The 21,914-nt window shown below is 51.4% G+C and overlaps 3 protein-coding genes across 4 annotated transcripts in view; all 3 read right to left on the reverse strand.

Annotated features, from left to right (window-relative positions):
* The window catches only part of LOC125716925 (zinc finger protein GLIS1), a 62,932-nt gene extending 51,146 nt beyond the window's left edge, over positions 1-11,786 (reverse strand). Inside the window, 2 exon segments of the mRNA XM_048989770.1 lie at positions 10,867-11,183; positions 11,431-11,786. Coding sequence (XP_048845727.1) covers positions 10,867-11,101 — 235 coding nt within the window. The 5' untranslated portion in view covers positions 11,102-11,183; positions 11,431-11,786.
* A 1,295-nt stretch (positions 11,787-13,081) lies between these two features.
* ndc1 (NDC1 transmembrane nucleoporin) lies at positions 13,082-19,819 on the reverse strand. Of its 2 annotated transcripts, XM_048989909.1 has the most exons (18): positions 19,682-19,819; positions 19,218-19,338; positions 19,019-19,120; positions 18,749-18,923; positions 18,507-18,636; positions 18,323-18,431; positions 18,198-18,249; positions 17,989-18,121; positions 17,770-17,862; positions 17,600-17,681; positions 17,346-17,510; positions 16,994-17,245; positions 16,146-16,258; positions 15,970-16,020; positions 14,864-14,927; positions 14,439-14,539; positions 14,136-14,296; positions 13,082-14,038 (listed from the first exon to the last, which is right to left on the reverse strand). In XM_048989909.1, the coding sequence occupies exons 1-18, from the start codon at positions 19,718-19,720 to the stop codon at positions 13,975-13,977; spliced, it is 2,007 nt and encodes a 668-aa protein (XP_048845866.1). In that variant the 5' UTR covers positions 19,721-19,819; the 3' UTR covers positions 13,082-13,974. The 2 variants fall into 2 exon arrangements, with proteins under 2 accessions (XP_048845866.1, XP_048845868.1); XM_048989911.1 differs by lacking the exon at positions 15,970-16,020.
* A 91-nt stretch (positions 19,820-19,910) lies between these two features.
* zgc:113691 (uncharacterized protein LOC503529 homolog) lies at positions 19,911-21,797 on the reverse strand. The gene has a single exon (XM_048988485.1). The coding sequence runs from the start codon at positions 21,202-21,204 to the stop codon at positions 20,464-20,466; it is 741 nt and encodes a 246-aa protein (XP_048844442.1). The 5' UTR covers positions 21,205-21,797; the 3' UTR covers positions 19,911-20,463.
* Between the last annotated feature and the right edge of the window lie 117 nt (positions 21,798-21,914).

The following is a 21,914-nucleotide window of genomic DNA, read 5'->3' on the forward strand; positions in this document are numbered from 1 at the left end:
AACGCATCACATTCACAGGAATTCCACATGACTTCCCATCCCGCAAAGCCGATTCGCCGCCTTTAAAGCAGAGTCCAATTCAAACTGTGCAGCCACATTCCTCTGATGTGCAAGAAAACACCCAACAGCACTGTGTGGACCTAAGGAACGTCAAGAGCCGTGGGGGGGGGGCTGCGGGACATCGCCTCTCATCAGGCCCCCAGTGACGCCCGCCTCCTTTTAGTCTTTCGTTCTAAAAAAGCTTCAAGAGAAGCTGCACTTCGAGACTTAACAGGACACAGAAAAGCCCGCAGAGAGCAGAGTAAGGAGCCACATAGAGTCATCACAGGTACAGTGACAGACGGAGCGCAGTTACAAGTGAGGGGAGCCCATCGCTCTCCCCGTTATGGGCAGAAGGGAAACAGAGGCAGTGCGCGAGGGAGGCAGTGCGCGAGGGAGGCAGTGCGCGAGGGAGGCAGTGCGCGAGATGCCTGGGTCTGGACTCCCGATTCACTGTTTTATCGGCCTGTAATTGCAGACCCCACATCCGCATCCTCCCGACCGCTCCAGCACACAGCACTTCCCAGGCACGGGGGTGGGGGGCTTTTCACATGGAAAACACTCCAGTGAGCAGCTGAGACACGCGTCCCCCCCCCAGAGGAAACGCGGTGTGGGTCAGTAGGACCACCTCTAATTAGCAAGTGGTTTACCGTGAGTGTTTAAAGCCGTCAGTGACTGCTGAGCTCGTCTCCAGTGGCTGTACGCCCCCCCCCCCCCCTCGACCACCACACTCACCAGACCCAGAGGCGATCACCAGTGATGCAAGCGACTCACCCGCCCCTCACTGTAACAATACACAGCACCCTAATTAGCATCAGCCTACACCAATTAACCGCAGTGCTCACGGCCACTGCGCTGGGCCCACTGACTGAAAGCACCGTGACCCGATCATGTTTCACATCCCAGTGGCTTTAGGGGAACAGAATTACAGAACTGCCTTGCGCCAAAGTGCCCCCCGCAGGGGAGAGGCTACCCCACGCAGCTCAGGCTTTGCTTGGTGTGATTTGTTTTTGTTGGAGAGTCAGGAAAGGATTCGTACCAAACAAATTACAGCTGACACTTTCCCAGTAACCAATGAAAAGGATCACTGCAGACATTCTGTCCAGCCCCACACCTAATCTTCACATCGATTGGTTGAAATTGTAGCAGTGTGAGGTGCATTTGGTTTAAGAGATGAGCACATGGCAGTAAGACGCCTGCTTTCTTCATGAAACATGGCAACAGCACAGAGCAAAGCAACACAGAAGAAACTAAGAAGATGGAACCCAAAGGACCTGAGGGCCGTGAAGGATGTGAAGGACATGAGGAGATGTGAGGGCCGTGAAGGACATGAGGAGATGTGAGGGCCGTGAAGGACATGAGGAGATGTGAGGGCCGTGAAGGATGATAAGAATGTAAGGGATGCGAGGGCCTTGAAGGATGTGAAGGACTTGGGGGGATGCGAGGGCCGTGAAGGATGTGAAGGACTTGGGGGGATGCGAGGGCCGTGAAGGATGATAAGAATGTAGGAGATGTGAGGGCCGTGAAGGATGTGAAGGACATGGGGCATCTGAGGAATAAGGAGGACAGGAGGTCCCTCGTGATGACCGGCTGCCTGAGGCCTTCCCCCAGCTGTAATACTCAGGAGAGAGAGTGCGGCCTGCAAGCCAGGCTGACGTGCAGCACTGGGGTTTGCTGGAATCGAGTCGTGTGCAGAGCACAGATCAGCAGCACCACAAGCTTCCAAAAGCCCCAGCAGGAAGGTGACTGATGACACCTCCCAAGAGATATTACATCTGCCCTCCACTAAGCACCTGTCCCAGACCACACAGCAGATCCACCATAAAACGTCTCGGGTCACTGCACTGGGGACAGCACCGTGCTCAAGATTTCATATTCTTTCACAGAAGAAAACTGACACATTGTGTAATCAGTGTGTCCTAGTGCAGTGCTGTGCAGTGGGGTGGGGACGCCTGGTTTGAGTTAATCTGAGAACCTGAAAATGCACATTAGGTCAGTATGTGTCTCTGATTTGTAGCAGGGAGCAAACAGGCCGGTCATTTCCTGCTCTGTGACACTGAGGCCTCACTCACAGAGCTTCATCCATCATTAGCCAAACGGCTAAATGAAAACCAACTGTGCAGAACAATAAAATGATTCCAGGGAGGAATCTGCGGATAAAAGGTTCTGCACCTGGCTCGCTTTGCGAAAGGTAGAGCCAATTCTCTACCAGCTGACCGTCATGCTCCTCCTCACGGCGAAAATGGGCAGAATTTGTAAGCAAAGAAATCAGCTTTGCCACACGTATTAAAAATGTGAAATATAGTTCATGCATAAAGCTTGGATCAGCTGCATCTAATATTTTTATTGTATTTTCCAAACTTAAATTAGCAGGTATTCATGCAAAATCTGCTCCTGCTGCAAGTGGTTTGAGAATAAGATCCTTAAAGCTTCTGCAGAGAGTTACCACAAGAAGTCACATGATACAGAAAACATGATCATGTGACTGACTGTACTGTCAGGAGCCCTAGAGGTGCCCTGCCGGGGTTAGGGTTACGATTCACCTTCATTCTTCCAGATGCAACGTAGCGATTGCCTGAACTGGGAGGAAGCTTTGCCACATCTGTGGATGGCTGGGCATCAGAGCCAGTGCACGGTGCGGGGGTGGGAGCAGTGCACCCCCCAACCACGATTCCTGAGCTCCCGCACACTCCTGTCAGCTCCGCCGCCAGCGAGGCCGCAGGACATCACACCATTCCGGAGATAAGCTCCAGAAAGACGGAGACGACAAATGAAAGTGACGTCAGAAGCCAGTGCCAAGCCAGTGCCCTGGAGTTACACTGCGGGCTGGGCGGGCGAGTCCCAGGCTGCAGCTCATCTCAGGGGGCCGGAAGTGCAGATGGACGCTGATCTCACAGTCAGCCCGGCACACAAGGTACTGATAACCCTCCTGGTCCAAAGTGGGGATCCAGTCAAAAGGCACACGGCCCCCTACTTTTTGTAAAAGCATTAAATGGTACGAAATAAGCATTAGCTCAGTCTGCCACTGTAAAGCTCCTCCATCATAAATTACAGCAGAGAGAAATGATTCAGTAAAGTGTCCTGCGGCCTGGTGCCTCATGGGAAATGGAGCTCTGTCCAATCGCGGGAGGGGGTGGGGTGAGTGTGTCCTTCCAGCAAATACCAGCTGGGATCAGTGGACCGGAGCCATCTACACTCCTGTACATGCAGCGTCAGGCCACAGGGGGCAGCACTAAACTCTGAGCTCCCATCCACCAACACTGATCACTGTTTTACTGGCTGCCGTCGATGTTCTGAGGGGTTTTTCAGTCCTCCAGGAGTGTTCTGACTCCCGAGAAAATGTCACTGCAGGTCTCTAACCAGCAGAATGTTCCAGAAGGGGGTCAGCAAGGAAGCAACCCTAGAATGCATCTGCCACAGTGCTACGGCGACAGTCAGGACCACTCGGAAACTCAGGGAGGGCACAGGAACACTTACGTTCCTCACTGGTGCCAGAGTCTCCCAAACGGAGGACTCGCGACCCCAGCACAGCATGGCTCCTCACTGGTGCCAGAGTCTCCCAAACGGAGGAGTCGCGACCACAGCACAGCGTGGCTCCTCACTGGTGCCAGAGTCTCCCAAACGGAGGACTCGCGACCCCAGCACAGCGTGGCTCCTCACTGGTGCCAGAGTCTCCCAAACGGAGGAGTCGCGACCACAGCACAGCGTGGCTCCTCACTGGTGCCAGAGTCTCCCAAACGGAGGACTCGCAACCCCAGCACAGCGTGGCTCCTCACTGGTGCCAGAGTCTCCCAAACGGAGGACTCGCGACCCCAGCACAGCGTGGCTCCTCACTGGTGCCAGAGTCTCCCAAACGGAGGAGTCGCGACCACAGCACAGCGTGGCTCCTCACTGGTGCCAGAGTCTCCCAAACGGAGGACTCGCGACCCCAGCACAGCGTGGCTCCTCACTGGTGCCAGAGTCTCCCAAACGGAGGACTCGCGACCCCAGCACAGCGTGGCTCCTCACTGGTGCCAGAGTCTCCCAAACGGAGGACTCGCGACCACAGCAAAGTGCGAGTCCCAATGCTAATGAAAGCCAATGTTGTAATAGGGCTTAGGCAGCAATGTCCGGCAGCCGCTGCTCCAGTCAGCTCCTGCTAAAAGGCTGTAGAATGAGACTCTGACTCACTCTCAAACTGTCTTCCTCGTCAGACATTCACCTCTGGCCTGACGGGGGCATGGGGGTCTGTCACATACACCTCCCACTCACTGAAGGTAGCCCACCTGCCGTGGACACATTCTCCCCCCGGAAGTCGGCAGCCGTCTTCCCCTTGATCCGCTGTATGGCGGCACCCCCTCCTTCCGAGGGATTTTTCCTTCCGACAGCAGATTTTGGCTCAGAGCCGCCCTCGAGGAAGCACTAACCTTCTGCGAGGTCACAGGGGCACAACAGGCGTCACACCTTGTCTCGCTGATTTCTGCAATTCCAGACAGAGATCCAGCAACCCTTCTTCATTTACGAGGAACAGCCCCTCGATCTGCGCATTTGGGAGCTGTGCACAAACCATCCCACTGTTTCCCAAAAAGCACTTTCCACACACAGGCTCATTACGCTGTTCAATGGAGCCTGGACTTCATCCTTCAAGAGTAGAGAACAACTGCTTCTTCTAGGACGCTGGATCTTTTATTAATGAGCAGTAATAAACTTTATAAGCCGTGCTATTACAGTTTATAATGGGTTTCATAGGCAGCGGCAGCGCTCTGTGTCACAGCTCGGCCCAGAGCAGCTTCCCGGCCGGGCAGAGCTGTCCGCTGGCTGCTTTTCCCTGGAGCTAATGAGGGTGTAAAACACCGGTGGGGAAGTTCCCCATGCATAGAGGCAGAGGAACTCGTGCAGAGCACCAGAGCACTCGACATGATCCCGGCTGCATGGCCAGCGCATGTTTCAAGCCGGTTAGCTGTCGGGACGTCGCCCTCCCTCATCACTCAGCATTAGCAACTGCAATAGCAAAAGCATGAGTGAGGTCAGTAATGCGAGCACAGCAGGGCCCTCCTGAGGTGTAGGGGCCCTGACACGTCGCTGGAGCAGACGCACGGCTGCCCGACCTTTAGCGCACAGACGCACGCGGTCAGATCTCTGCGGACTGTGGGCCTTATAGGCAACGGGGTCACTTGCATCCAGGTTTCCCAGCACGCCCCAATGGACACTGCAGGTGCCCGTGTTTATAGGAACATGTATTACAAATGCAGATTTTTCTCTAATCATTTGAGGGACCAGTAAGCCAACAAAAGCAGGCGGCAGAGCAGAGGAGTAAATCAGAGAGCACTTCACGGCATAACCAGCAGGGCGGCAGGCAAGTAATACACAGAATGAGGGGGCTACACACACACACACACACACACACACACACACACACACACACACACACACACACACACAGCCCCCCCCCCACGGGACAGTGGCCCCGCCCGCCTCATGGCTCATTAATGGCGGGGGCCACAGGGGAGCCTCAGACTCAGCAGTGACACTGACACAGCTGGAAATTCATTGGAGCAGCTCGATTAAAGTAGAAAGCAATGCTGTGAACCCTGACTGATACGAATCCCCCCCAACCAGTACAGCCCCCTCCCCACGACCGGAAAGGTCCCCTGGACACACCCCCCCCATCCATCCAGTACACCCTCTAACAAGAGTGCCCCCATTCACCAACCAGTACACCAGCTAGTATGCCCCCCCCCCCCGACCAGGATGTCCCCTGACTGGCAGGTCTGGCCCCCAGCACGACCAACCCAACCAGGATGTCCCCCCCCCCCACCGGTATGCCCCCTGACCAGTGCGCCCCCCTCCACTAACTGATATGCCCGCCCCCCCCCCCCCCCGAGTGGTGCAGCCCCCAGCCGGCCTCCTCCTTCCGCAGCAGTCAGACAGACCGAGCAGAACCAGCACTGATACCGGCACCAACCTGCATCCACAGGCTGGAAACAAGATGGCGGCAGTGTCTGCCGGGGGGGGCTGGGGCTATATTTATGGGAAAATAGACATTCCTGTCCCAAATAGTTTCCTGCTTAGCGAATGTGCTTTGGGGGGGTGGGGGGAGTGCACCACAACAAAATGATCTCCCTGCCTTATGAATCAGGGAAATGTCAGAATGTGCAGGCAAGACCAGATCAGCCATGTTGCACTTCAGGAGGAATCCGCTCGGGGAAAGCGGCAGGGCGCCCCATGCAGGGCCACCCCCCCTGGTGACACCCCCACGGTGACACCCTGCCAATCAGCAGAGTAAAGCCCAGGCAGAGCCAGTCTGGGGGACTGGGAGGGGGGCGCTGAGCAGGATGGGCTGTGTCTGACTGCGGGGGGGGGAGGGGGGGGTGCTTGTGGAGGCGGGATGTCGAGGCAATTATGACTGTTTGCCCCAGTCCAGGCTCCAAAGTTACTCACTCAAAGGGACCGTGCTGCCAAATTTGCACGCTGGACCCCAGGGTGCGAGCAGAGCCACCGAGGGGATGGACCTCGGCGCCGCCCGGGGCGCGGGCAGGGCCCACGAGGGGATGGACCTCGGCGCCGCCCGGGGCGCGGGCAGGGCCCGCGAGGGGATGGACCTCGGCGCCGCCCGGGGTGCGAGCAGAGCCACCGAGGGGATGGACCTCGGCGCCGCCCGGGGCGCGGGCAGGGCCCGCGAGGGGATGGACCTCGGCGCCGCCCGGGGCGCGGGCAGGGCCCGCGAGGGGATGGACCTCGGCGCACTCAGCATTTTCCCTAGAAGCTTCTTTCTGAATGTCCTCATTGAAGCTGCTGGTCCACGTCAAGCAGGTGAGGAAAGGAAATTGTGAAGAAACCTCCTTCCAAAATGAGATATTATTCCGCAGTCAGGAGACATGTTTTTCTTTCAATGTTCAATATTTTCTTTGCTGGGGGGCACATGTATTTACAGGGCAAGAACTCCGGCAAAAATACACCGTCTACAATTTCACATGCTCTCAAACAGCCCCATGGCTTCCAAAGCAAACCCATCTCCTCAGACGCTGAAGTAGCCCAGCGGAGCAGGATTTCTCGGTGGAAATGCTCTACGGTTCTCTGCGACATTCCTGACCAGGAGCCGGCAGCCGGACTCACACGGACATGCACACGCTCCCCCCGTCGGTCCGCCAGGTGCTCCCCGAGTTTGGGGACATAGGTGTGACAACAGCAGCCCTTCAGGAGCAATTTGCCAAGCGTACCGCAAGCCCCCCCCAGGACAGAGCCACCACACGGAACACGCGGTCAGCAGTGATCCAGGGGGGGGGGCGTGCCTCCACAGAAACACAACAGCTTCAAATATTCAACAAATGTCCATTTCAAAAATACCACCAGCAGGCCGGTACAGAGGTCCTGCCCCCTACAGGACACAGTATTGCTGTCTCACTGCCTCTAGACTGCAGAGGCTTAGAGCTCCTTCACCTGGAGATCATGGCAGGCTCTGGCTCATGCTTCATATTCTGTATGATGTCTGCGATGTTACTGCACACAATATGAATACATACTTTATAAACGTATATGAGCACATACACACACACACTATATACATACATACATACATATGATGGTATAGCAACATTGACAGGCTCCACCCACATCGCTATCCCCATGAATATAAACACACAGACACACACAGGTGCGCACGTCTGAGGGTGGTTTTGCGGCAGGAGTAATTCTGTCCCTCGCCGAGGCCAGGCAAGGCCTTGAGTAAGCCAGACAGCAGGGGCCCAGCCATCCCACGCAGCTACGCCGCACCGGGCCCCGGCTCCTTCCCGACCCAACCGGAAGCCACAGAGATCACGCGGCACTGTGAACGCATGAGAGCCGCACATGCCTCACCAACGCATACCCAGAGAAGCCTCCAGGGGGCGCCCCAGTGACAGCTAAGGAGCAGTCTAATTCACTACCCACAAGTGGCCTTCGTGTGGCATTTCAGTCAACTAAATATTGACATTCAGAGAATCTCATTTTGCTGACAGGGAAGGTAAGTGTGTGTGTGGAGGGGGGGGGGCAGTGGCCACACACACCCTTAACTGTGGCATTAACTGCCAATTTCTTCACATGTAGGTTTCCTCCTGGTTGCTTCCCTCAGCCCAAAGAGATGTGTTCAGGTGAATGTCTGCCCCCTGTGTGTGTACACCCCCCCCCCACCACCACCACCACCACCACCACCACCACGAGAGGCCTATGATTTTTCAGGGGCCATAGTGGCTATCTCCCAGCACGCAGGAACCACGAGCCACTGCAACAACAGGCGCAAGCATCGAGAGGCACAGGGACGAGCGCAGCAGAGTGGCGCGGGGGCCACTGGGGGCATGGCACCTCCAGCACACCCATCGACCTTACTCCCCTTTTACATGAAAAACACGCTTGTAAAGAAAGCGGAGCAGGCGGAGAGGGAAGGAGAGGTGACACGCCGTCATCCTGACATGCGGGCAGCGGCCGGGCACTGAGGGAATCGCTGCCAGGGGGCCGAGCGCGGCGGCCGGGCACTGAGGGAATCGCTGCCAGGGGGCTGAGCGCAGAGTCCCAGACTGAAAGGTGTTTCCACAGCACTTACGGGGCAAAGCTAAAGACAAATAAGCTGGACTAGCCGGCCGTAGCAGCTGACATGCTCCTGACCTCACAAAAGCATGTTTCTTTAAAAGTAATAATAATAATTACAAAAGTAACATTAACAAAATTACAACCCTCTCATGTGTTGAAGCTGAAAAATACATAGATGTTCAAATTATATATTTTAGTTGGAAGAACAGCGACATTGCAGGTCCAATTACGACGCGAAAGCATATAAATGCGGTATTCCCATACACACATATGGCTCACATTTCGTCTGGAATAAAATAATAATCAAATCCGCCAAGCTGCCCCTCACAAAAGGCACATGTAATTACTAATATGCTTTGTATAAGTATAATTTCGGGCAGGGGAGTAACGCCACCGCTATCACTCAACAACATGACCGCTGGCCTTTTAAAAATACGGGCCCCGTCGCAGAAAAGGCGGATTTACTCGGCGTGACCTTGGCGAGGTTCGGGAAAAATAACCAATAAATAAATTATAGCCGACTATACCTGGTATACGGCGTCCGACTCACGCTACTTATACCAGATAGGAGCCCGTACATATATTTTGCAATTTGTTAATGCTCATATTAAAAACTAACAGATTAAGTAACGGATTCGCTGTGTCAACAGGTAATAATTTTGTGTCCAGGGTATATTTTAACAAATCTGCAGTGTTTCATCGGAAAAAGGACTCAAACGTTTAATATATATTATATCTATACTATATTTTTATATTTACCTCTGCAAACTTTATACTGCTAATACGTTTATAAATATTAACAACCATTAAGAGGTAATACTTATGTATTACGTATCACATTGGCCTACGTAGTATTATCGATTCAAAGGAGCGTATGACATAACAGGCGATGGTTTCTCCTTTACGCGCCAGCTGTAAGACACGGGAAAACCTGGAAACGCTTTTCAAACCCCAAGTCAATTTAAATGCAAATAAAAATACATTTTGTTAGAAGCATATATCCCAAACTGTCTATAAATAATTACATTTAAATAAACACAGTGGCTCCAGAGTTATTAAAAAAGGGGGGAAAAGAAAAACTTTGTTTTTTAAGTAAATAAAAAATTGACTATGTTTTAATGTCGGTCCGGACTGAAATGACACTTTAAAAACAGCAATAAGATAAAGTAAAATGTACGAATGTTAAATAAATTTGGCCTGTAGGCTACTTGGGAAAAGTGAGCCTCAATCATAACTGGCCATGTTTGGTGTCATTTGAAGCTGTATTTAAAAACTAAAATACGTAATAAAGAGCTATTATAGCCAATCCCCGCGTTTCATGCGATTTAAAGCTGCTTTAATATCGAGGGCTGTATTTGTGTAATCTGCGTGTGTCGGGAAGCGCACAGGTGCCAGTCGGGTTGGGGCTCAAAGCACCGGGCGCCTCGGAGACTTTACCGCCCGAATATACACGTTCGGGGAAGCGGAAAGGGCACCAGATTTGATAAAAGTAAATAAATAAATCAATATTTTAAAAATAAAACCTTTTCACAACGTGCCCCTACTGCAGGAGGCCTACATGTTCAGCGATCCCCCGCTTTTGTACTATACTGTTGAAAGTCACTCCGGCAGAAAGCGTTTGTTTTCTGCTGAAACTCCGCTTAACGCCGGTTCGCAGCCCATGTGCTGAGCTGGCTGCAGAAAGCCATTGTTTTCATTAATCCGGCATGACTGCATCACGAACCGCTGGCTTTCATTAACCCTGCTAAATGTAATCAGAATTGCTAACAGAGATTATTAGGGTGTTAAATTTCTTTCGCAAAATCCTCTCTCACGCCAAAAATAAGGCGAATAAGCTTTTGTGTTGCATCTTTCTAATGTGTAAGGCGGGCGGGAGGTTGGGTCAGGACCCGGGAGAGATTGGATGCTTAAGTGTGAAAGTAACACATACAGAGCGCCTGCGTGTTCACATACGCACAAATCAATGGATTTAACATCACTGTAATGATATTAATGTCATTTCCGTTTGGCGTACAATATCTTAATGGGTTTCAGGTGTTTATATGCAACAACTACAGTGAACAGCCCATGCCCCGGGACACGCAATACCACTTACGATGTTTACAGGTAAGATCCCAGTAAATTCATGGAATCGTTATTACAGCTCATAAAATACTGTCGCGTGTTATTTGCTTTATTTTCTAATATTTTATTTAACGTTGTAGGCTCTCACACTTTATGTACAGTTTGAGGGAAATGCAGGGATTGTAAATGCCGGGCGCCAGCCGAGCGGCTCGTTCTCACCTTGCGCTGCGTCCGGACGGAAGGCGGCCCGGGCCGCTTTCCGCGCTTGGGGGTAGCGGTCACACGGAGCGGGGGTCTTGGCGTTGGCGGTGTCGCCGGAGGTCCTGCTGGACTCGGCAGCACCTTCCCCGCTTCTCTTGACACTATACACGGAGAAACTGAGGCCGGGAAGCTGAACGGACGCGGGGGCTTCATGCTGGCCGAGCATCCCGAAGGCGGCTGCCGATTTCTGCATCTGAACTTCAGATTTTCCTCTACGCAAGGTCACTCTTTGAAATCACCCTTTGAGACAGCAACCGCCGCGGAGCTTCTGTCTGCTGTTACATATGAGCAAAATTGTAATTAGTGATAAGTGTCTGTCATGTCTAAAGCCCAGATGCATGGTGCGAGCAGAAAGTTAAACTGGCATTTTCGCTTTGACATGTTTTACAGATTATACAGGAGTCCGGGAATTGCAATGAGTATCAGCACCGTCCCGTTAAAAGTACACCGAAAACATCAGGACGTTTTTATTGGCATATTAATATTACCCAAAAAACAGCTCATTTTCTGAGGGAAACTTACCTTATTAGACGTCTGGATGTTACAGAAAAATGAAAACGATAAGATGACCAGCTGCAATAAAAGTTTTCTTGTTCCAAAAGCGTGCAAATGTTTTGCGTATTTACCCACAGCATCCTTTCCAGCTTGAACAGTAATCATCCTGAGTTTTTGGGAGCATCAATTTCCAACAATCAAAGCACGCGTTTTTTTTCGTTTAATGACATGTCCTTCGTCCACTAAAATCGTAGAAACGGAGAAACGAAACTTCTGCGGACCAATGATGTGCATGTACTGGTGGAAATGGGCAGGTCCAGCTGTGGGTGGGAGGCGGGCTCTGGAAAAGCGCTCACGCGAAGAGGCTCCCAGCTCCGAAGACGGAATGCACGTGCAGGTGTGCTGGGTTAAGGTCTACTTACGTATCTACGGTTAAACTTTGTGCTTTTAAAAGTTAGTTGCAGACTAGGTGCTGATTGTTTTTTATTAAAACAATTTGCATAGAATTAAATACCGAAGGAGCAGAAATTAACTTTAAGGACAACTCAATTTTGCAAACAATACAACGAAATCATGATAAATTCGGTGCCATGAAATGAGGTTTTATGAGGTGAAATGTGCGAGGGTCTGTGTAATTTTAAAGCTGTTCAGCTGCACTGGCAATGTCACAATTTGGGCACATATTTCAAAAATGTAACATGCTTTTAAAATCATATAGTGTCCCTTAATGAAATACACAGGGACTTGTAGAACGCGATTCCCATGGTCGCTTTCTATTACTGTCAAAGGAACCCCGTTCAAACCACATGCAAATACGGAATAAAGACGTGTATTCATCTGTTTTATAAACCGGCACTGTTTGTTTTCTTGCGGTCAGCATTATGCTTTGACATGACAAAGCCCATTTCTAGTGGCTTATCCAAGTCATAAACACAGAAAACGGAACATTACATTGAAATGTGGCTTTTATACAAAAATTGTTGAAGGGAGGGGGGAAAAAAATCTAGAATGCTCCAAATTTATCTGAGCAATACGGATTTGAAAACATGCTTAAAACACGTAGGCTATTTAATGAAAAACAATTGGGAAGAACATATAACACTCCACTGGCTATAAATATAAAATACCACTAAACATTACTTTAGTGATTTATTTAAAGCACTGTCAATGAATGAATACTTGAAGGTAATCGTCGCATAGAGATTTATCCTTACATAACTACGTTATTGTGTCAACCGACAAAGTTGTTTATTTTATAACAGAATAATAAAATAAAATCGAAGTGCGATCACGAACTTGGAATGATGTGATTGATAAACGGACTATTTGGTTTATTTAATTCCGGTATCCAGAAAAGTTTATGCATGTGTACACTTACTTCATTCGGGTGGATCTGACTTCCCGTTGCTTAATAAGTTTTCATGTGCACCATATATCACAGTGTGCGGCCTGAATGTGGCTAAACGGTGTTCAATATGCAACTCAAGGCTAAGCTGAATCGTTTTATGCCATTTTCGCGTCGTTTGTAAACGCAACAGCGACCTCTGCTGTTCAGGAATAAGAGTATTTTCTCATAACGTTACACCTCTAAACGGAAACGCACCTGAGAGAAAATAGCAACATTACACGTTTAGAAACATAAGCCAAGACGGTTCAAAGTGTAAATAAAAAAAGCGCAATCATTCAATCGTTTATTCAGAAAAGTGCGTATATTGCGGTATATACGTTAATAATGAAACTATCAAAATCTACAATATAAAATAAAAATATAGAAAATCAGCTTGTTACTCCACGTAACTTGCATAACAAAATTTATGAACAGTATGGTGGCTGAACCATGGCAATACGTATTAATTAGATGCTAGATCATACGATTTCATTTTCAGTAATTAAGGCTGTAAAACACAGCACCCCCTATAGCCGTGGAAGACTGCAGTTCATCTGCCCTCAAGCTCTCATACAAAAGTTCTGCAGGGTTTGTATGACAGCCAAAGCCTTAGGAATTACTCATGTAACAGCTTCAGCAGGATTTATGGTATCTGGAGAGATGAGGCGTCTCATAACTGCAGAGGTGACGTCCTGGGAACCTCGCACTGGATCTTGGCGTAGAGAGACGAAGCAGGCGGGAACACGAGGCAGAATTTAATGTGCATCCGAAGGCCAACAGTGCAACATGAAGTGGAAGTAGCCCAGAAGGCAGACCTGCACCCGCCCAGCCCAGTGAAAGGAGCTAAATGCTAACCCTGTACACGCTAATCCCACAGCCAGCACGTAATCAGTGGCTCTCAGCAGTACAAAAATAAAACAAAGGTGCCCTGATTTTACTTGTGTAAAATGTAAACACCGTTTCAGTACATTTCCATTAAACAATCATGATTTTGTGTCGCGGTGGCTGAATGGTGACCCAGCTCACAGAAGCAACACACCGAGTCCAGCTGAGCCCGGCCCCCACAGGTCCGAGGACGCCACCGCAACCCGAACGTGTCATGAGAAGCAGTGTGATGACAGCACGCCCAACAGGAGAAGTGCAGCGGCCGGACCCTCGCCCCAGCAGGATGGAAATGGCTGCCACTACTCTTTATAATCCATGAAGAGCTGAAGGCGTTTCCGGTGCTCAGCCGACATCTGGACGGCGCTGTGGACAGCAGGGGGACAGGAAGTCAGACAGGGAGGGATGGAGCTGGGAGAGGTGGACAGGGGTCTTGTAGACGGGGAGTAGGACGACGACGTACTGCAAGTGCTGGCCGAAGGTGCCAGTGACTCTGTAAAGCGCCGTTTTCAGTGATGCCCGGAGGGCAAACCTCAGCATTTTGAAGGTGGAGTCCTCCAGGCAGCAGGTGGACCTCACGGGTTTACTGGACGCGTGAGGCAGCTTAAAGTGCCTGTCCACAGCCTGAGTGGAGGGAGGAAAGGGAGGTGAGGAAAAGAGAAGGAGAGAGAGACCTAAGAGGCAGGAAATCCCGACAAACAGGTATGAGACGCAGCTAAAAGCAAGGCTCCTGCCAGGAGCGTTTGTTCGTGCGTTAAAGTCTTACTTCTTGCAACATCAGCAGGGTGCTAAGGATTCTGGGTAGGGTAATCTGTACCACACCAAACTTGTCTTCTGTGAAGGAGGCAGCTACCAGATGAGAGAGTCCTACACCAACACAGAGGAACAAGGCAGTCAAACAGCTGAGAAACAAACACTTTCCCGTAAGATGTGGGGACCTTAGAGTCCAAGAACACATCAAATCTCAGCACTAACAAACAAGGAGGTAATTAAGATAAGAGCAATAATCTCACAGCGAAAAAGCCCACAAGCTTGCATCTCAGCCCGAGAGCCAGGTAGCAGAGTGGCTAAGCGGTTTTTTATTTCTAAACACACAAAAACAACTTTGAGATTGCAGTAAACATCCAGCCATTTATTTAGACAGGGCTAGAATAAACCGACATGATAAAATGTCACAAATTGCTTTCAGACCTTGCAGTGCCCAGATGTGCATTTGGCTGTCAGCGAAGAGGGCCTGACTGGAAGCTTCTGGAAGCTGCAGGGGAAACAAGGAACGTCACTGGCCGTTCGTGGCACTGGCAGGGGGCAGTAACCTTACATGCAAGAACCAGTGCAACTGGCAGGATTTGATCCGAGAACAGAAATGACGGAGAGGTTTGAAGTCGGCCTTTTTTTGGGTCCGAAAGATGCCAGAATCTTAACCTTTCTACAGGCTCGTCAGGCAGTAAAATTCCACTGAAACTTTATAGTTCCAGCTCATGTACCAGACATGGAAAGTGAACTTTCTGCTCATGCACAGCCAAATGGTGGTGGAGGACACATCTCCAAGGCCTTCTGGAACATTCAGAAGGAGCAGAGCAGCCCAACCCAACCAGAGACATGGGCGTTTCTCAATACGCGCACTTGACCGTGCTTGTGCTCTCAGAGCCGTTTTACGTCGTCATCTTTCATTGCCGCAGTTCCAGTTCCAATACCAAGAACGGAGGACATCGCTTGCATCCACCCTGAATGAATCCAATTCCGTAATTAATTGCGCGCCAAGTTCGTTCTTAGGAGGCAAGTTCGCGAGAACACAAGACGGTCCTTGCGTTCCTGGTATTGAGAGACACCCGAGTGCTTCCTTCCACAACAAATTCTGCTCGTCCATAAAAAAGTTTGCCGTGTTCTGCAGAAGAGTGTGAATTAGGCGAAGCCCGGGACGGGTGTCTGCTGGATTTGGACAAAGAGGAGAACCACAGGAACACTGTGGCACTGCGGCAGAACAGAAGGGATTCACTGCGCTAATCACACAGAAAAGGTGCATCGTTAGCTAGTGATGGAGACAGGCGTGGAAATCGACACACAGCTCAAGTTAACGGACTGAATTCCTCACCCACTCATGCAAGCCCCGATTGACAGCAACACACACGTTAAGTACGGTGAAATCTCTCAGGACCACTTGAGGCGAGCCTCACAGCAACAGAGACATTTCACCCCCAATGAAGCAAACAATTACCCCAAAGCAGTGGGGCTCCTTGGTCTGTGCTGGATTAGTAATGCCTGCATGCACCCCCATGGCAGGTAAGATACCCCCTTACCTTATTGAACAAATACATTATCAGCACTCGCTTAGCCAAGAAACCTTTAACCTGGACAAGACAATTGGGATTGAAAAGGTAAGCAGAGCATCTCACGTCAGCAGACATCGCTAGCGGCGGGCGGCTGGTATGTAACGTTACAGGATGGCAGCCAGGCAGCGGAGAGAGGGACCAACCTGCTCCTGCCGGTTCTGGAACCAGAGCGAGAGGAAGCTGGGTTTCTGGGCTGCAGCAGGTGGACTGGGCACAGCAGCAGGGGATTCTGGGAGTAGGCAGCCAAGAGGCGACTCTGTAATCAGACACAGCCGGTCACCTGAGGCATGGCCTCCGACATTCACACCTCCGTGGTGTCAGGAGTCACAGGCTCTACTCCATGCTAGATCCGTTTGAGCTCTTAAGTCGGAAATCCCGAGTTCCTAGTCGGAAATTTTAACTGGAACGCCCCCTTAAGTGTGAGGATCTTCTGCACCCCCAACCTGAGAAATTAAAGCTGTAGTTTTGCACTGTTTACTAGCGCTTACGTCTTATTTGTTTTAAGTTAAATCGATCGTACAGTACGGTTCATCCGCTCTATGTGGACATGTTGCTATGGTGTCTGTATTCGGAAAATAACGCATGAAGTGTTAATATCGACTAACATTGCTAACAATGAAGAGGGCCGGCATTGGGGCCTGTTTCGGAAAGCAGGATTTCCTGATTGCTGGATAACTTGTGGAATTTCAGGCGGTCTGAGCTAAATGCAAGAAGAGAAAGACCATTTAAACTGGGGAACCTTAAATCAGACAAGTCGTCCCACTAAGCTAGAAGTCCTGCTTTTTGAAACAGGCCCGGGGTATTGTTAAATGGCTTTGCCCCTTGTACTGGAACGTTGTTAACTCTGGTGCGACGTCATTCCCAGCTCCGACTTCTGACTGCCAAGGTAAATAGAACACAGTGCAAGACTGCGCTCACAGAAGCGGTGCATCCTGTGTCCGTAACGGACTCAGGGCAGAACTGCTCCACCAGGCTCCAAAGAATGGCACACCTGCAGATGAGCTCCACAGCTTGGGACCCCTCCGCATGACGTGGGGGCTCTGCACGGAGCCATGCCAGGGGGACGAGGGGTCGGGGGCCATGCGCCGCGTGACGGCGGGGGAGAACGGGCTGTCCAGGTCGGGGGTGAAGGGCAGAGCGCCGCCGGCACTCCCCACAGGGGCCCGGAACAGTGAGGAGGCTGGGGTCTTCAACCCTGCTCTCGCTCGTGCTGTGTGCGAAAGCTCTTCCGTCCCAGAATTCCCTGCAAAGTAGACATGAAATGACACTACATCTGTCACATGACTGGGATGTGGGGACACCCGGAGCTCACAAAACACGACGTCGTGCCCAGAAAACCGCACCGGACGTGTCTGAGGAGGTGGACTTGTGGTCACTGCCGCAGGACAGGGGGCGGGGTCTGCCGTTGGAAGACAGCGCCTCCTGGTACAGCACAAGCCTCTGGGTCAACTCGCCGAGCAGAGACAGGCACTCCGTGCAAATGGCGTTCCAGTTATGGGGGTGACCACCTGGCAGCGCCGTAGAGCGACACACAGTCATTGGAGCAATCACACGAGCCACAGCTAACAGACGGCGGCAGCCACACCAGCAAGCATACCGGGCTGGCTGAGGCTGAAGACCTCCTGCCTTCTGCATGGGGAGTTGTGAGCCAGCACAGCCAGGTCCTGCAAGCCTAGAAACTGAAGTAAGGACAAGAGAGCAGGATGGCCTCACCAAAGGTCCAACAGCAAGAGAGGGCTCTCAGACACAACAGAGGGCCTGCCTCACCTTTAGGATCATCGGCTCTTTCTCACTTATGACTTTGGGGAGGCACTGACTGGCATCTTCAGAGAAGGACGACTGAACCGGGAAGCTGTAAGCCTTTTAGGGAAAGACATCATACAGGAGGAGCTATGCGCCTTAACAGGGCCACTGTGGGAAACTGCACCTCAATACAGAGCTCCCAGGAGGGCCCGAGACGGCCACCTCCCAGGACAAGCTGCAGACCTCACTGACGAAGATCCTGAAGAGGAGCACGCTGACGTGCCAGGTGAGCAGCAGGAACCAGCAGCTCAGCCACAGGTGATAGAGCAGGGGAAGATCCAGCAGGCCAGCCAGCGAGTCCAGGCGGTGCTGGGAGCTGAGCGGAGTGGAGCAGGGCGGGGGTCAGGACCAGCGGAGACAGCGTACCACAAGCATGCGGAGGCGGGTCTCACCTGTCCCGAAGGAGGCCCAGCGTGCTGCAGATCCACGTTCGGGGGATGTATCCTGGGGGTGTCAAGGTGGACGTTTAGCTCACCCCAGCCCCCCCATTCCCAGCCCCCCAGAAGCCAATTCTCACCCAAAAAGTAATAGCAGATACAGAAGTTCCTGACGGCATAGAGCGCGCGCACTGCGCTGTACCGCACCACCGCCAGCAGAGAGGACCGGAACCACAGGTACTTGTGTCGCTGAAAGGGAGCAGAGTGTTAGCAGGCCTCGGCACCTCCGGCCTCCCGCTGCCTCGCGCTCGCCGCCTCTGCTACCTGTATGATCTTGAAGGAGATGTAGTTCACGTTGTTGAGCAGTCCCAGCAGGCTGTAGCTGTAACCCACGAAGCCCCCAGCCAGCAGGAAGAACAGGTGGAGCTCATTCAGACAGGTGGCGGGGGCGGCCCTGCATGAGGAACGGGGGGCAGAGAGAACGTTACGCACAGGGAGATGAGCACCATGCGGGGAGCACATCCCTCGGGGGCGTCTCCTCATCCACATTACTGAAATGGACTCACCCCTCCTCCACGGCACATGGACAGGACAGGGTCCGGTACCGGCCACCTATCATGACGGCCGCACACCAGGCCACCAGCATTCCCAGCATGCAGTGCACCAGCATGTGAATGCATTGTCGTGGGTGCAGCACCTTCCCCAGCAGGGCGATCTTAGTGCAGGGGATGGAGGGCACCACTGAGGGGCAGATGGAGATGTCAGAGGGGCACAGCCAGCAGGGAGACTGACTGGCCACGCTCTCTCGCTTGCTCCCACACGCACAGGAGACTCACCTGTGTAATACTCCAGGTTGAAGAAGCCGACCACCAGGAGAGCTCCAAAGAGGAGCACAAGGGAGAAGATCACGTAGGAGCCGCACAAGAGACCAAAGGACTCTGCAAGGTGAAGAGAATCTTAGCGCAATGACAGGGGCACCAGTCAGACTTTGCTGAAACATGCAGCGACCTAAAAGCACCATGGGTCCAAGCTCACCTGAGATCCATCGGATGGGATGGAGGAGACTGACTCTGCTCAGGAGCACGAAGAGCGCCGTGCACACCGGCAGCAGCAGTAGGGACCATGCCACGCTGGCCGCCCACCTCCAGTAAATCACCTTCGAAGCGGCGACAGAGACGTGTTTCATAGTCCTTAAAGGTCTACATGTAGGTGCTTCACATGGCAGTATGCGCGACCGCCGCCGTCACGTGTTACTCTGATTTCTTTATTTTCCTTACTGCCGACTTAAGGTCGGGATACATCAGATCCCGGTGCAGCTCTTCCGTTCGTCCCGCACAGCGGACATAAAGCCTGTCATCTGCAATAATCGCTGCAGCAAATGAACCGTGCGCGCGTGCCTGCAGCCGCTTTCTGACACCGAGGCATTAAAGAGCGACTCTACGCCCCCTCCTACAGCCAAAGGCGCGCGAACCAACGACGAGCCGATGGGTCACACTCACCTTACGAACGAACCAGTGGTTCGGGGCCGAAGGCAGCATTGCAGCGCGGTGGGGAGTGTGGCTCCAGCAGAAAGACAGTCCTACTGAGCGCGCGACTCCCGCGCCTATGACTGCCGGTAGGACCCCGGCACTTGCTGCTGCCCGCGGCGCTGCCTGACTAAAAACCTCCGCGCATTTATTTAGGGCAAATTAAAGGCAATAACACAAAAACAAAAAGAAACATCTGTGCTCAATTGAAATGATTTTAATAGCAAGTATCACAAAAAGTATACATTTAATATTCAATATACATAAGTTACATGTTAAATGTATAAATGCTACTTTTCTAAGATTTAAGTTAAAATCAGAAAATTACAAGACCGTGCCCTGTAGACATATGATATGATAATGGATAATGGATAATAACCAACTTCAAATCTATCAGTCATCCATCCATTTTCCAAACCGCTTATCCTACTGGGTCGCGGAGGGTCCGGAGCCTATCCCGGGAGCTATGGGCACGAGGCAGGGGAATCTATCAGTCATTTACCAAAAAATACATGCAAACGTCCCAAAACATGATTTCGTGTTTATTTTGGCACAAAAATTTAAGTAAATGATCCTTGCTCATGCAGTATGGCGTTTTTGTTTTATGGTTTATTTTAATAGGTCGGATTACGGTGAAATTCTGCTCGCAGAAAGTCGTTCTAAGCCATAATATTAAACAGCGCTAAAAACACTTCGCACACATGTCAAAGGTAAAGCGGCTGCGCCGTGGCGGAAAGTGCGCGACTGTGCACGGGTCACTGCTCATTTGGCAGCAGGGAGGCTTTCTCTCTGCCATCACGCTGTAGGCCCGAGCTGCTCCCTCTCTCCAAAGTGCATTTATTCTTCTCGGCTTCCCATCGGTATTGTCTCCCCTCGAAGCAGCCGGGGGGCAGCTTGTGTGTAGCTCCGATGGATATGTCTGTCTGCACGGCTCTGTGGGACAGGACTCTGTGGCCGGCTCGCTGCGGGATGGCCGGCAGCATCAGCTGCTCCCTCTGCACCTTCTTGTCTTCCCAGAGCTTGAGTAGGCGCCTCTGGTTGTTGGTCATGTCCTTCAGGCTCTGCTGCAGTGCCTGCAACTCCTCCTCCACGATGGCCTTGGAGGCAACGTTGTTAGCCAGCTGGGACGTCAGGCTGTCCACCGCCAGGCTCAGCTTCCCGTTCCTCTCCCGCAGGAAGCTGCACTGGCGCTCCTTCTCATGCAGTTCATGGATGATGTCACTGGTAGTCTTCCCCTGGAACTTGGGGCTGGACTCCAGGCCCAGGTCCACGCGCAGGCTCTTCACGGTCTTGCGCAGCACCCTGTTATCCAGGGACATATTCTTCAGCTTGCGTTTCAGCACGTCGGCCACCTGCATCCTGCACTCCTGCTGCCGCAGTTTCTCTTTCAGCAAACTTTCCCTGTGTATCACATCATCTCTCTCCTTTCTGAATTTCTCTAGAAGTTTTAAAAGCTCCAGCTTGGATAGCTTCTCCACATTAACAGCAGCAGCCATTATCAATAACTGAGATATTGCAATTCACACATGACTGCAAATACAAATAAATCAGTTCTAGGCTTACAGACTATGTCTGCGTAAATCTTCGGTTCCTGAAAAATAATCCTGCATAAATGCAGACAAATCGTGAGGAACAATCAGTAATCCAAAGGTTAGACGCCCATTAAGCTGAGAGCAGGTGACTTTTATAAGGAATGGTACTATGTAGCAGTAGTGGGCTGGAGAAACACCACCTTGTAACTTTAAGCTTAGGCTAGAATGACCATTAATTAGGGAAAACCACATGGCTGACACGGTTTCGGGTGACACTTTGTCTTTGGTTCACACACTGTAAACACTGGACAGCACATCTGACTTCCCTTGAATATATTGGAACTGGCAACCCGCTTCGTTTTCCAGACGTCCACTGGCTGCATGTAATACTTTCCACTGGATAAGATCAGGCATTGCTGCAATACTGATACTGTAGATGTGTTGTGCGTTCTTGGTATGAAATGCCAGATTGATCTAATTAACTAAATACTTAAATACATAAAATTAAGGGGTGTCTGGGAGCAGCTTGTCTGGTTACCATTCAATTACGTGAATCCATATTGATTACATTCTTTCCTTTGAATATTTAATCCTTGGGATGGCTCAGACCTGGTATACTGCTTTACAACATCACTGACCGTCGAAGGCAAAAGCAGTCACAGTTAAACTTCAGA

This window comes from Brienomyrus brachyistius, chromosome 21 (genome assembly GCF_023856365.1).
Source record: "Brienomyrus brachyistius isolate T26 chromosome 21, BBRACH_0.4, whole genome shotgun sequence".
NCBI classification, from domain to species: Eukaryota; Metazoa; Chordata; class Actinopteri; order Osteoglossiformes; family Mormyridae; genus Brienomyrus; species Brienomyrus brachyistius.